This window comes from Aplysia californica, unplaced genomic scaffold, assembly GCF_000002075.1.
Source record: "Aplysia californica isolate F4 #8 unplaced genomic scaffold, AplCal3.0 scaffold01032, whole genome shotgun sequence".
NCBI classification, from domain to species: Eukaryota; Metazoa; Mollusca; class Gastropoda; order Aplysiida; family Aplysiidae; genus Aplysia; species Aplysia californica.
In genome coordinates this window covers 190,469-202,391 of record NW_004798302.1, presented here as the reverse complement: position 1 = coordinate 202,391, position 11,923 = coordinate 190,469, and the positions used below count along the sequence as shown (strand labels likewise).

The following is an 11,923-nucleotide window of genomic DNA, read 5'->3' as shown; positions in this document are numbered from 1 at the left end:
TGTGTATTTCTTTAATTTAATATTGAAACTTAATCAGGAATTCTTGTATAATCTTTTTTTCCTGCAGATAAATCACCGGTAGACAAACACAGACAAGTCTTAGTGTGTGGACATACCATTTCTTTGACGTCATTCCAAGATCTCAGAAAACACTCTACTCTCACAGAGAAGATCTCCTTCGGTGCACACGTTCTCTATGAATACATTAGTAAGATTGTCTGTTATTGACATAAACAAAACTGACAAACACGTCCAGCTTGCAGATGCTATAAACACATAGTAATGTTGATCCTAACAAAACCTCAAAGGACAATTTGTGCTCTCACATACATTATCTGTATATGTTGGCATAATGATAAACAGCGCTTTTGCAAAAAATGAATAGATCAATAGATCAATAAATAACACCCGGAAATACAGATCCCAGTTCATCGGTCACCACTATGTAAACAAAACGATAATCAGATGAATATCTTATCTCATTCGGAGTAATGAGAAGCAAATCAACACTGGAAAACTGTTATTTGGCGCCAGGAGGGAAGGAAGACCGACAGACAGACTGGAACATCAGATAAAAAAGTAAGAGTAAGAGCTACCAGCAGCACCTCTAACCTCCCAGACAGACAAACAGAAACATCAAAGAGAAAGACTAAAAATAGGCACTACCTGTATCCCACTCCAGCTATCAATATGGTGTGTATCTGTAAATGTCAGAAAAAACATGTCTAATTAGTGCACAGAGTTGAGCACGTGTCGACTTGTAGGGGTTTTACGTGAGAGAAAGGTGTATTCTTTCAAGGGCTGGCTAGACATAGAGGATTTCACGATGAAGAAGCAATTAATATGTGCCTTGAATTCCCATAGCAAATCATAGCAAGGCTTGTCTTGATTAAATAATCCCCCAAAAATGTTAAAATTTTTCGCCTTAGTAAAAGTTTTACAGCACCTGCAAACGAGTAGGTCATATAATTCCAAAGATTAAAGTTGTCACAAGAAAGTAACGTACAAAGAAAAGAAGGAGAGATAAAGACGATAGATGTTTGATAGGAAAGAAGAAGCAAACCACACCAGAGCGCCAGCCAACCACCCACCTTACAAATATGGGATATTTTTCGTCCGGAAAACGTCTAAGTGTTCGGATTTTGTTTTACTTGGTTCTTTTACTAACCCTGTGGAGAAGTCAAACGCCGAGCACGTTCGCTCTGAAGGCGATTCCGAACAGACCAATCCGGTCTTACATCAAGAAAGGAGACATAAATCTGGGCGCTTTCCTCGCCATCACGGAGTACTCTCCCCACTCGCTGTGCGGGCAGAGGATTCGATTCCCTCTGCTCCAGCAGTTTGTGGAGGCGTTAGTGTACGCTGTGGAGAAGGTAAACGCTGACGACACACTTCTCCCAAACGTCACTCTCGGGTACGCCATCTTGGACGACTGTGTCAAAGAATCGACAGCCGTGGCCCAGGCGTTGAGATTTCTCCCACGCAAACCAGATGTGTACTGCATCACTCCTGAGCAGTGTACAGACAGCGGGGGTGGGATACTTCCGAACATCACGTCATTTCTGCCGGACACCCCCGATGACCACTATGACGTAGTAGGGGTGATCGGTCCTCTAAAAAGCGGTAATAGCATCGCCGTTTCGTACCTACTCGGCCCTGCGAAAATCCCACAGATCAGCTTTTTGTCTACGAGCGACGAGCTGTCGAACAAGGAGCTCCACTCTTTCTTCCTGCGGGTCGTTCCCCCCGACGAGAACCAGGTCCAAGCTATCATGGCGTTCATCCACAGCCAAGGCTGGTCTTACGTCAGCGTCATCTATTCAGCTGGAAGTTACGGTGAGTTCGCCTTCGACAACATCAAACGCATCGCGCCGAGCCTGAAAATCTGCATCGCCACGCAGCATAAGACCAACCTCGCCATGTCAGACGAGGATTTTCTGAAGATTGTGGAAGATTTACTGAAGTACCCTCGAGCTAGGGTCGTTATTGCTTTTGTTGGAGGGCAAGATATCGTGGGTGTGTTCAAGGCCGTTCACCAGCTTCATGCAGCGGGAAGGTTTATCTGGATCGGAAGCGACGGATGGGCAGATCGACTGAGCCTCGTCCCGGCGGAGTTCCACAACGTTCTGTACGGGGCCTTCACCACCACCGTGTACACCCGTTCTGTCCCGGAGTTTAATCAGTACTTCCGAAGTATCAAACCGTCCAACACGTCAAATCCCTGGTTCCACGAGTTCTGGGAGCGACAGTTCGGCTGTTCTTTCGACGCAGGGACTTGCGACGAGTCACGTGACATCAGTGAAAGCCCCACCTTCTCCTACCTGTCACAGACTAGCTCCGCCCTCGACAGCGTTTACACGTACGCCCATGCGTTGCACAAGCTGCTGCAAGATGAATGTCCCGGGGTGGGCGGGGACGAGGCGAGGGGGTGTGTCCTCGGCGAACAGCTGATTGGATATCTCCGGAACGTGTCATTTGACGGTGAGTTATAGAGGATAGAGTTCTAGCGTTTTCTTCTAGAAGGTTTGTGCAACACAAGATGTATTAAAAATATGTATGTCATGACACAGTAAAATCAGGCGCTCGTCTTTTTGTGGGCATATGGAGCTATTGGTATGATCTTAAAGCTTGTTTGTTTTTCTTGCTTTTGTTGGAACAAATATCTTTCTTTCTTTTATAGAAGTCAAAATTGAAGACGGTGAGAGTCGTATGGTGTCAGGGGTAAAATTATTGAGAAAATGGTTGCAAAAAATTTGGTGACATTTAACATTTTAGTGTCCTTAAAAACTTTAAATCAACATATTTAAGTCTTTGATTGTTGAGGTTTTTATAGCAAAATCCACACACACAAATAAATGATTTCAATAGGACTTTAAAGGGGTTGAGCCAAAAAAAAATCGAAAATACTGCCCAACGGCAAGAAAAACGCCAGTTTCTTTGATTTCATTGTTTTGACGAGCACCGGGTTTCACCACTATTCATGACATCTGCGCATTCCTTCCCCATCAACCATAATTACTTACATATTATATTTTAGGCGACGGGATTGTAACCTTGCCCGTAAGGGATCACCCTGGCGGAAAGGGATACAACGTCCAAGTAGAAAGACAGAAATACTCGATAAAAATGTCCCCACACTGGAAACGAACTTTGCTCTCCTGTGATCGACGGCGGAGAACCTAATCGCTGCACCACAGATTCCGTTTGAAGAATTAGAGTGCTTTTCTGTCCTTCAAGAAGGTTGTTGTATCAAGATTTTCTTCCCATATTTCTGATTTGTCTGACAGAGCATTGTATGATCTGATGAGTTTAGTACCCTTTTCAATACATGTGTAAGATTAGAAAAAAAGAATCAGCGTTTAAAGATCATCAAATATTCATTATTAACAATATAATAATCAGTATTATTATTAAAAGCATTCGTATTTTATTAACATCAAAATCATCATCATCATCATCATCGTTCTTCTTCTTCTTCTTCTTCTTCTTCTTCTTCTTCTTCTTCTTCTTCTTCTTCTCACCATCACCACCATCATCACCACCACCACCATCATCATGCCGCCCCCCACCCTCCCCTCAGGGTACACTGGCCGTGTCCGCTTTGACGAGAACGGGAATATGCTGAGCCGGTACGTCATCAAACAGATCTACCCAGGCCGGCCGCTGCAGCAGGCCAGCGTCGCCCTCATCGACACCAGCGCCGAGCACCACATCACCAGGCTCCATGACGTCACCTGGGATTACGTCATGCCCGTGGACCTGGGGTTCAAACCTGAAGATGTGCTACCCGCCCCGACCATCCCGCCGGGTTCGAACTCCAGCCCCCCTGTGTCTGTGTGTAGTAGGCTGTGTGGGGTGGGGGAGTACAGCATCAAAAAGGAGCAGCTGTGCTGTTGGGAGTGCAGGTTGGTGAAGGTTACGTGCAACTTGTGTTTTTATTTTGGTTTTAATCGGCACGAGTTTTATGGCGCTCGCTAATGTATAGACATACTATGGTCATAATATTAGCTCGCGGTACACATTAAGCATACCCAGTTTGGTAGGAATTAAATTTTGAATTCTGCTCTGGTGGCGGCCAAACCCTACTCTTATTAATTTTTTACTAAGGAATTTTTAACAAGCGCAACTTGCATACGGGACCTAAGAGATTTTCCACCCATATCCGAGAAGGCTAGGTATTAGATCTTTCTTACCAGAAGATCAGGGGTTTGGCTGAAAGACAGCAGTAAGACGGCGCTAAGGAGTAGCATAAAAAGGCTGCAGAAAGAGTCAGGATCCTAGAGGAGGGGGCAAAAGGGGAAAGGGGGGGGGGGTTGGAGTTGTTGTTGGAGGGTGGGTATAGGTAGGTAGTCGGGTAGATAAGTAGGTGGATGGATAGGTAGGTAGGTAGGTTGGTAGGTAGATAGGTGGGTACGTAGGCAAGCAGGCAGGTAGGTAGGTAGGTGGGTAGGTTGGTAGGTAGGTAGGTATGTATGTAAGTAGGTAGGTAGGTAGGTAGGTAGGTTCTGTGAAACAGCATAAATTATAATTGATACAAAACACCTTTTTTTCTCTACGTGAGGATAACAATTAACAGTTTGTGATATCTGGTAAAATTATAGTATGATTTCAATATATCAAGTGTGAAAATATTCGTGAATAGGCAATCTAAAAAAGTAAAGTAGATCTACAAATTTTCAAAAAGTGTCAATAGGAAGGAGAGCTCCATTTGTGAAGGAGTTAACATATTTGCAGATATAAAAATAAGGATTAACGAATGGAAATAACGACTAAAAAAAATGGCTGTTTGCATTCTGAAATTATCTCAACATCCTGGGAAGCGTACAGAATTAATTGAAAATAACAATTTTAAGGGTCGATTTAATCTAGAGAAATAATAATTGTTTTGGAATCAAAGAAGGTGAAAGGGTGCTTTTACTATTTAACAGGTGTAATAAGACTTTTTTCTCTTATTTTATTTTTTAAAAAGGAGAATTGTGAATTTCATAATCGTAATGACCTAACGTATTAGGCCTTGTGTCCATTGGGGCGGACACGACCCGATTTTTTTGTCTGGGGGAGGAAAGTCGGTCGGGTCGTTTCCGTCTTGTGTGTCCACACAGTTCGAAAAAGACATGTCAAGGCTGTTGGTCTACTTATTCCCCGGATGTGTACGCTAGACTGTTGTCGTGGCGGGCTGTGTCCTCGGTACAAGGCTATAAATAGTCAAAAGGTCACATTATGAACCCAAGGCGGAAAAAAGAAATGTATGGTTTTTTTTAAGAAAACAGGTAAAATAGTTAAATCTCATTTTTTAAAGGAGAGTTGCGCGTAGACTTTGCTAAATTTTGATGGGTTGATTACGAATATAACATTAGATTTTTATTCTGAACTGAAAAATTAGACTTTTTTAAAGCTCCGGTGTGGCCTAAGGCTGATGTGTCAACACCCGGCCTGGCTAAAATGCAGAAAGCGGTATTCCAACCGACATGTCTTTTGTCGGGGTGTGTCGGGGTGTGTCCGTTGACACAGACAAACGGAATTTTCCACTGATTTCTTAGAAAAAACCCAACAGTGCTCCATTTAATCTATCGGCTTTCCGAGAGGCGGGCGGAATCGGGTCGGTTTGTGGCTGTTCCAGTGGACACGCACCCTTACTCTTCTATGATTTTTCAACCACCAAGGGCTCTCTGGAGTGAACAATGTACACTCCTATATTGTTCGTCCTTATCTGAGAAGACAAGGTGCTTAATCTTATCTTCTTAATACTCCATTTCTGATGTGTGTTGTTGTTGTTGTTGTTGTTGTTGTTGTTGTTGTTGTTGTTGTTGTTGTTGTTGTTGTTGTTGTTGTGTGTGTGGTAGCCTATCTGTTCGAAATGTTTGGAGCCCCGAAGAACGTGCTCTTCTCCAAGGCCACCGCCTCCCTTGGGTTGTTGTTGTTGTTGTTGCTTCTGCCGCTGCTGCTGCTGCTGCTGCTGCTGCTGCTGCTGCTGCTGCTGCTGCTGCTGCTGCTGCTGCTGCTGCTGCTGCTGCTGCTGCTGCTGCTGCTATTGTTGTTGCGTTTTAAAATGGTCTTTTTTTAGTGGCTTTTTGTTTGTTCGTTGTTGTTTCTTCTGTCAATCCACAGAAAGTGCAGAGACAACGAACGAACCGTCACCAACAATACCGCCTGTGAAATCTGCCCCACGTTCTACTGGCCAAATCCGCACACCAATCTGACCACATGCGAGCTCATACCTCCAGATTTTCCAAGCAAGTCCAGCGCCATCGTCATTTTAGAAATCAGCCTCAGTGTGGCGGGGATCGCATCGTCCATCCTCGTCTTCGCGGCTTACGTCTACTTCAGAGACGAACGAATCATCAAAGCCGCCAGCAGGGAGCTAAGCTTCCTCCAACTGGTCGCCATTTTGTTGGGCTACATTACGATGCTGGTTTACGCAGCACCCCCCACACACGAGCGCTGTGCCACAGCGTTCTTTCTCTTCTGCCTCACGTTCAATTGGATTTACGCCCCCTTGCTGGTGAAGGCCGTCCGGATCTATCGGATCTTCCACTCGGCCGCTAAGGGAGCCAGGCAGCTGAAGGTGGTCAGTCCTGTGTCCCAGGTGGTTCTGTCGTCTACCATCGTGTTGGGTCAGGTGGGTGATTGATGGGTTGGTTGTTTGGGTGGTTGGTTGGCTGGTTGGTTCTTTGGTTAGTTGGTTGATTGATTGATTGATTGATTGATTGATTCATTCATTGATTGAATGGTTGGTTGGTTGGTTGGTTGGTTGATTGATTGGTGGATAGTTGAAAGGATCTTTCTCCCCCTCCCCTTTTTCTCCTCTCTCTCTCTCTCTCTCTCTCTCTCTCTCTCTCTCTCTCTCTCTCCCTCTCTCTCTCTTTCTCTCTCTCTCCCTCTCCCTCTCTCTCTACCTCCCTTTTTTTCCTTCTCTTTACCTCTCTTCTCCCCCCTCTCTCTCTCCATCTCCCCCTCTTTCCTACAAGTATCTTACACTACATAGCCCTGAGACTTGAGTGATGAGTCATTGATTTATTCTGTCCCAACTGTTACACGTAAATTTTAATAACTGATCATAAACGGAAGGAAAACATGGGTTCTTAGGAAGTACCGGATTTCAGAAGATAAACATACAAAGGTTCCAAGAAAAAAGGGCAGTAGCACAAATACCTGAACACCAATATCAACAAAATATAATTCCAAGCCCAAGCGTCTTTGGCGTAGTGTTTAGGCACTCAACTTTTACACACATAAGTCTTGAGTTCGATTTTTTCCTTTCCTAACCTTTCCTTTCGTTTCCCTTCCGATACTTTACTTTACTTTAGTTTACTTTACTTTAGTTTACTTTACTTTAGTTTACTTTACTTTAGTTTACTTTACTTTACTTTACTTTACTTTACTTTACTTTACTTTATTTTCTTCCTTTTCCTCTCTTTCTATTTATTTTTTCCTCCTTCCTTTCGTTACATTTCCTCTCTTCTCCTGTCCTGTCATTTCCTTTAATTTATTTCCTTTCCTTTTCTTTACAATCTATCCGTTCCTCTCCTTCCTTTCTTTTCTTTTTCTTCCCTTTCCTTTCTAAATTCCTGTTCTTTTCTTCTTCTCCCTTCCTTTCCCTTTCTTTCCTTTTCTCACCTTTCCTGTCCTTTCCTTTTCTTTCATCTCTTAGATGTCAAAGGGAGATCCAATCCACTGATACAAGAAGAACAGTTAAATAAACAATGTAAACATGGTGCACATGCGGTGAATTTTACACCATAACGATGTCTGTAAATAAGAGGAGTATTAGTTGATCATAGATGTAGAATTCCCTGTACGCACTCGAATCAGGACAGGTTTTTATACACAAAGAGAATTGATCAATGACAAAAGTTGTTCTCCTGTGTAGTCTGGTTTGGCGGCAAACATTATGACAGATGTGGAATAGCCCAGAGACGTCACATAACAAAAATATAACAAAAACAAGCGACATAATACGAAGAAATACCCACTATCTCATGTATCAAAACACACACGCGTTCGCTCACAAGCATACATACACGCGTGTACACACACACACACACACACACACACACACACACACACACACACACACACACACACACACAGAGAGAGAGAGAGAGAGAGAGACAGACAGACAGACAGACAGACAGACAGGCAGACAGAGCGAGAGAGATTGAGACAGAGAGAGAGACAGAGAGAGAGAGAGAGAGAGAGAGAGAGAGAGAGAGAGAGAGAGAGAGAGAGACAGAGAGACAGAGAGAGACAGAGACAGAGAGAGACAGAGCGGGTAAGAGAGAAAGAACCGCAAGCAAAGACGATTTCACGATAACAATAATGGGGAAAAGAAAAACAAAGGGAGAGAACAGTAGTGCATTCAAGGAAAAAAATATTTACTTTTGTCAAATATTCCAGACTTTTCTTCCAGGTTTATAAAGGAATTATTTCTTGGGAGATTCGGTTTCTGAGCTGTCAATCGATTTAAAATGTGCCTGATTCTTGTGCGTTTTCCCTTTAGCTGAATTTTATTTATTCGCATTCAGAATGATAAACACTCATGACGTGTGAGTGCCCCCCCCTCTCTCTTTCTCTCTTTTCTCTCTCTCTCTCTCTCTCTCTCCCTCTCTCTCTCTCTCATACACACACACACGTACACATACACATTGGACTACCATGCCTTTTACCAAAAAGCAGCACACACACACACACACACACACACGCACACACACACAAACACACACATACAAACACACACACACACACACACACACACACACACACACACACACACACACACTGAGGACACACCAATCATTCACTTGAACATACACTTTTTAAACTCGTACACACGAACAATAACAACCTCAACCAATGAGTTTATAATATGTGAGGCATCATGGTGAAACCAGGCGCTCGTCAAAACAATGAAAATAAAGAAATCGACTTTTTTTGGCCAATGGGTAAGCTTTTTTCTAATTTTCTTTTTTTGGCTCAACACCTTTTAGGTCCTTTAAAACATATTTCTGTGTTGATTTTACTGAAAAACATCGATAAAATATAAATGTTCAGTTTCCAAGGACTCTCAGGCTATGGAAATAACCAAACTTTGGATGCCATTTTCTCCTTCAATCGCAAATATTTCGACTTCTATTAAAAATAGATAGCTATTTCTTTTTCACCTAAAGGAAGGCGAAATAAACAGGCTTTAAAATGATACCAATAATCCAATAAGCCCAAAATTTGACGAGCGCCTGATTCCAACACGTCGTGACACATATATACGCCTTCCACTAGAGCTGGGCGAAGAATCAATTCCGGAACCGATTCCCACGACTATTGCAGCGGAAGAAAAGTTCACTTTCACGAAATCCAACTTTTCCAGTTACTTTAATCAATAAGAATTTTTTAAAAAGAATTTATCTTTGAAAAATAAAAGTTGATGCTTCGGAGTGTTCCGAGATCAAGGTTATCCTAAATCCTGAAGATGTTCGGAGCCAACCAGGTAACCACCGGAAGAAATCACATCATTAGAAAGTAAGTAATTGGGATCGGAGTCGATTCCTACGATTTCTAGCTTTCACTAACCGAGAACCTAGCCGCCCAGCACTACCTTCCACCCCTTCCACCCCTCCCAGCCTCCATTCCCGAAGATTACTATCCTCCAGACTCTTTATCACGCATTCTTTTCCTCCGTTTATTTAGAACTAGGCCTAATTTTGCGTGACCTTGCAGCACAAACAGGTCCTATTTTTATACCTGCCAATTGTTAGAGATATTACAAGATAGTATCAAACAAAGAAGAGGATCAGAGATAAGGACGATAGGTGTTTGATAGAATAGAAGGAGGAGAGATGAAGATGATAGATGTTTGACAACAAAGGGGGAGAGATAAGGACAACATTATGTTAGATAAGAAAGAAGATAGGAGGATAAGAACAATGGATGTTTGGTAGGGAAGAAAGAGGAGAGATACAGATGATGAATGTTTGAAAGGAAAAAAGGGGAAGAGATGAAAATTGATAAATGTTAGACTGGAAAGAAAGAGGAAAGATATAAGGACGATATATGTTTGGTAAGAAAGAAAGCGGTGAGATTAGGTCAATACATGTTTGATAGTAGGAAATAAGGAGCAAACCAATCCATCGCACGCACAAACCACTCACTCTGTCTCTTCTTCCACCACCCAGGTCCTGATCTGTGTGATAGTGACCATCCTTGACCACCCGAGCGCCCGACTCACCCAGCTGGTCAGAACTGACCGGTACGTGGAGCTCAGCTGTGACATGACCCTTTCGGGTATGACGTCATTTCTCTGCTACAACCTCACCCTGGTCCTCCTGTGCTCCGTGCTGGCGTTCAAGACGAGGAAACTCCCGGATAACTTCAACGAGTCTCGGTTCATCTCCATGTGCGTGTCTACCACACTCGTCATCTGGCTGGCGTTTATCCCGACGTACCTGACGTCCAGCAGACAGTATCTGAAGACGTTGCTTCTGTCCTTAGCCTTACTGCTCAACCACTCAGTGGCTCTGGTGTTTCTGTTCGTGACCAAAATCTACGCCGTGTTGTATCGACAGACGCCGATCCCAGGCTTTTCCGCCGGGGGCTCGGACCAAGGGTTGGGTACGGGGCTGGAGGGGAGTGTGGGCGGTTGTGGGGCGGGGGCTCAGCTCACGACCACAACTACGTCATCGAGTGGCCACAACAGCCACCACTTGCTCAGCCGATTCAGAACCTCGGCGTCCGTGGCCAAGTCGTCTGCGTCTTTGACGGGTGGTGTTATGGGTCAGAAGACTGGGACCCCCGCCGCACCGCCTCCGGCTGTGGCCTGCTTCAACAACAGGGTGAACCCACTGCCCACGTGACCGTGTCTTTGTACCCGGAGCCCATTGGTAAGATCGGTTCGGTTCGGGTCGTTTTGGGTCGTTTCGGGTCGTGTCTGGACGGGTCGTTTCGGGTCGTGTCTGGACGGGTCGTTTCGGGTAGGTTTGATCGTCGGGACTAGCCAGATTTTTCTCCTTGGAGCGAGAAAAGCAACCCCCTTGGCAGAAACTGAACGAAACCGGCGAGAAAACACGTTTTTTTTCAAAGGCGCAAGTCGGATGTTCGGTTTGAGGCAGGAGTCTAATTAATTATAATATAGTGTACGTTGAAGCCACTAGAAACCGAACCGAACCGGTACTCTAATGGGCAGCGCCTATAACACTAACAACCCAGGGCTAGTTTTAGCCCTCACGACCCTCTGGGCCAGGAAATACTGAAGTCCTTGACTCCTCAGGCAAACTAAACATTGAATGTGCCTGTGATGTTCTGCAGACAGTTAAAACAATTTCTGTTCTACTCAGAGACACTTGGATTGATGATGTAAAAAGACCTGACTAGCTCTCGTGTATGTGTAATCCGAAAGAATTAATTATCGTCTGTTTGAGTTAAAATCCTATACCAGCAAGGTCATGTTTCAACCAATCAGCGTCTGTATCGGTCAAAGATTCTACAGCACAAGATAGTTCACTCAGCCAAAAAAGTGTCCGCGGAAGTACGCGCATTGGTTCTGATGGCGCTGCAATCTTTGTTTTGAAGCTCTCTTTCGTTTCTCGAGAAGAAGAAGAAGAATAGCACCCACTTGCGCATCAGCTGCTCCGTTCGCTCAGTTCGGAGTTTTAGGGTTTTAAAAATTATTTTAATGATCTCTCGCCTCTCATCCTAAAGCCAAATTAAACGATGAAAACAGTAGCCTCTTTCACCTGAAGAGGATGTTTGTCGGCGTAACAATTTTGAAAAGGCGTTATTCCGAAATTTCATTTTAATTTATACAAAACTTGTTAGTTTCACTTTGATTTTCTCCACATAAATAGGGTAGCTCTGTTCGAAGAGGGAGCCACCGGATTTTGAGGACACTTTTTTAAATTGGTTCAAAGAGAGGAGTGAACCATCTTGTTAT

The 11,923-nt window shown here is 43.8% G+C and overlaps 2 protein-coding genes across 2 annotated transcripts; both read left to right on the top strand.

Annotated features, from left to right (window-relative positions):
- The first annotated feature begins 1,100 nt into the window (after window positions 1-1,100).
- LOC118478838 (metabotropic glutamate receptor 8-like) lies at window positions 1,101-2,492 on the top strand. Its single transcript, XM_035973146.1, has one exon. The coding sequence runs from the start codon at window positions 1,101-1,103 to the stop codon at window positions 2,490-2,492; it is 1,392 nt and encodes a 463-aa protein (XP_035829039.1).
- A 1,063-nt stretch (window positions 2,493-3,555) lies between these two features.
- LOC101856063 (metabotropic glutamate receptor-like) lies at window positions 3,556-10,847 on the top strand. The gene is made up of 3 exons (XM_005111260.2): window positions 3,556-3,905; window positions 6,109-6,619; window positions 10,170-10,847. Exons 1-3 carry the CDS (start codon window positions 3,556-3,558, stop codon window positions 10,845-10,847), a joined length of 1,539 nt encoding a protein of 512 aa, XP_005111317.2.
- Window positions 10,848-11,923: the final 1,076 nt, after the last annotated feature.

Coding starts and splice junctions, on each gene's coding strand:
- LOC118478838 (XM_035973146.1), top strand. CDS start 1,101: ATGGGATATTTTTCGTCCGGAAAACGTCTAAGTGTTCGGATTTTGTTT.
- LOC101856063 (XM_005111260.2), top strand. CDS start 3,556: ATGCCGCCCCCCACCCTCCCCTCAGGGTACACTGGCCGTGTCCGCTTT. Junction 3,906..6,108: donor CTGTGCTGTTGGGAGTGCAG/GTTGGTGAAGGT, acceptor GTCAATCCACAG/AAAGTGCAGAGACAACGAAC. Junction 6,620..10,169: donor CTACCATCGTGTTGGGTCAG/GTGGGTGATTGA, acceptor TCCACCACCCAG/GTCCTGATCTGTGTGATAGT.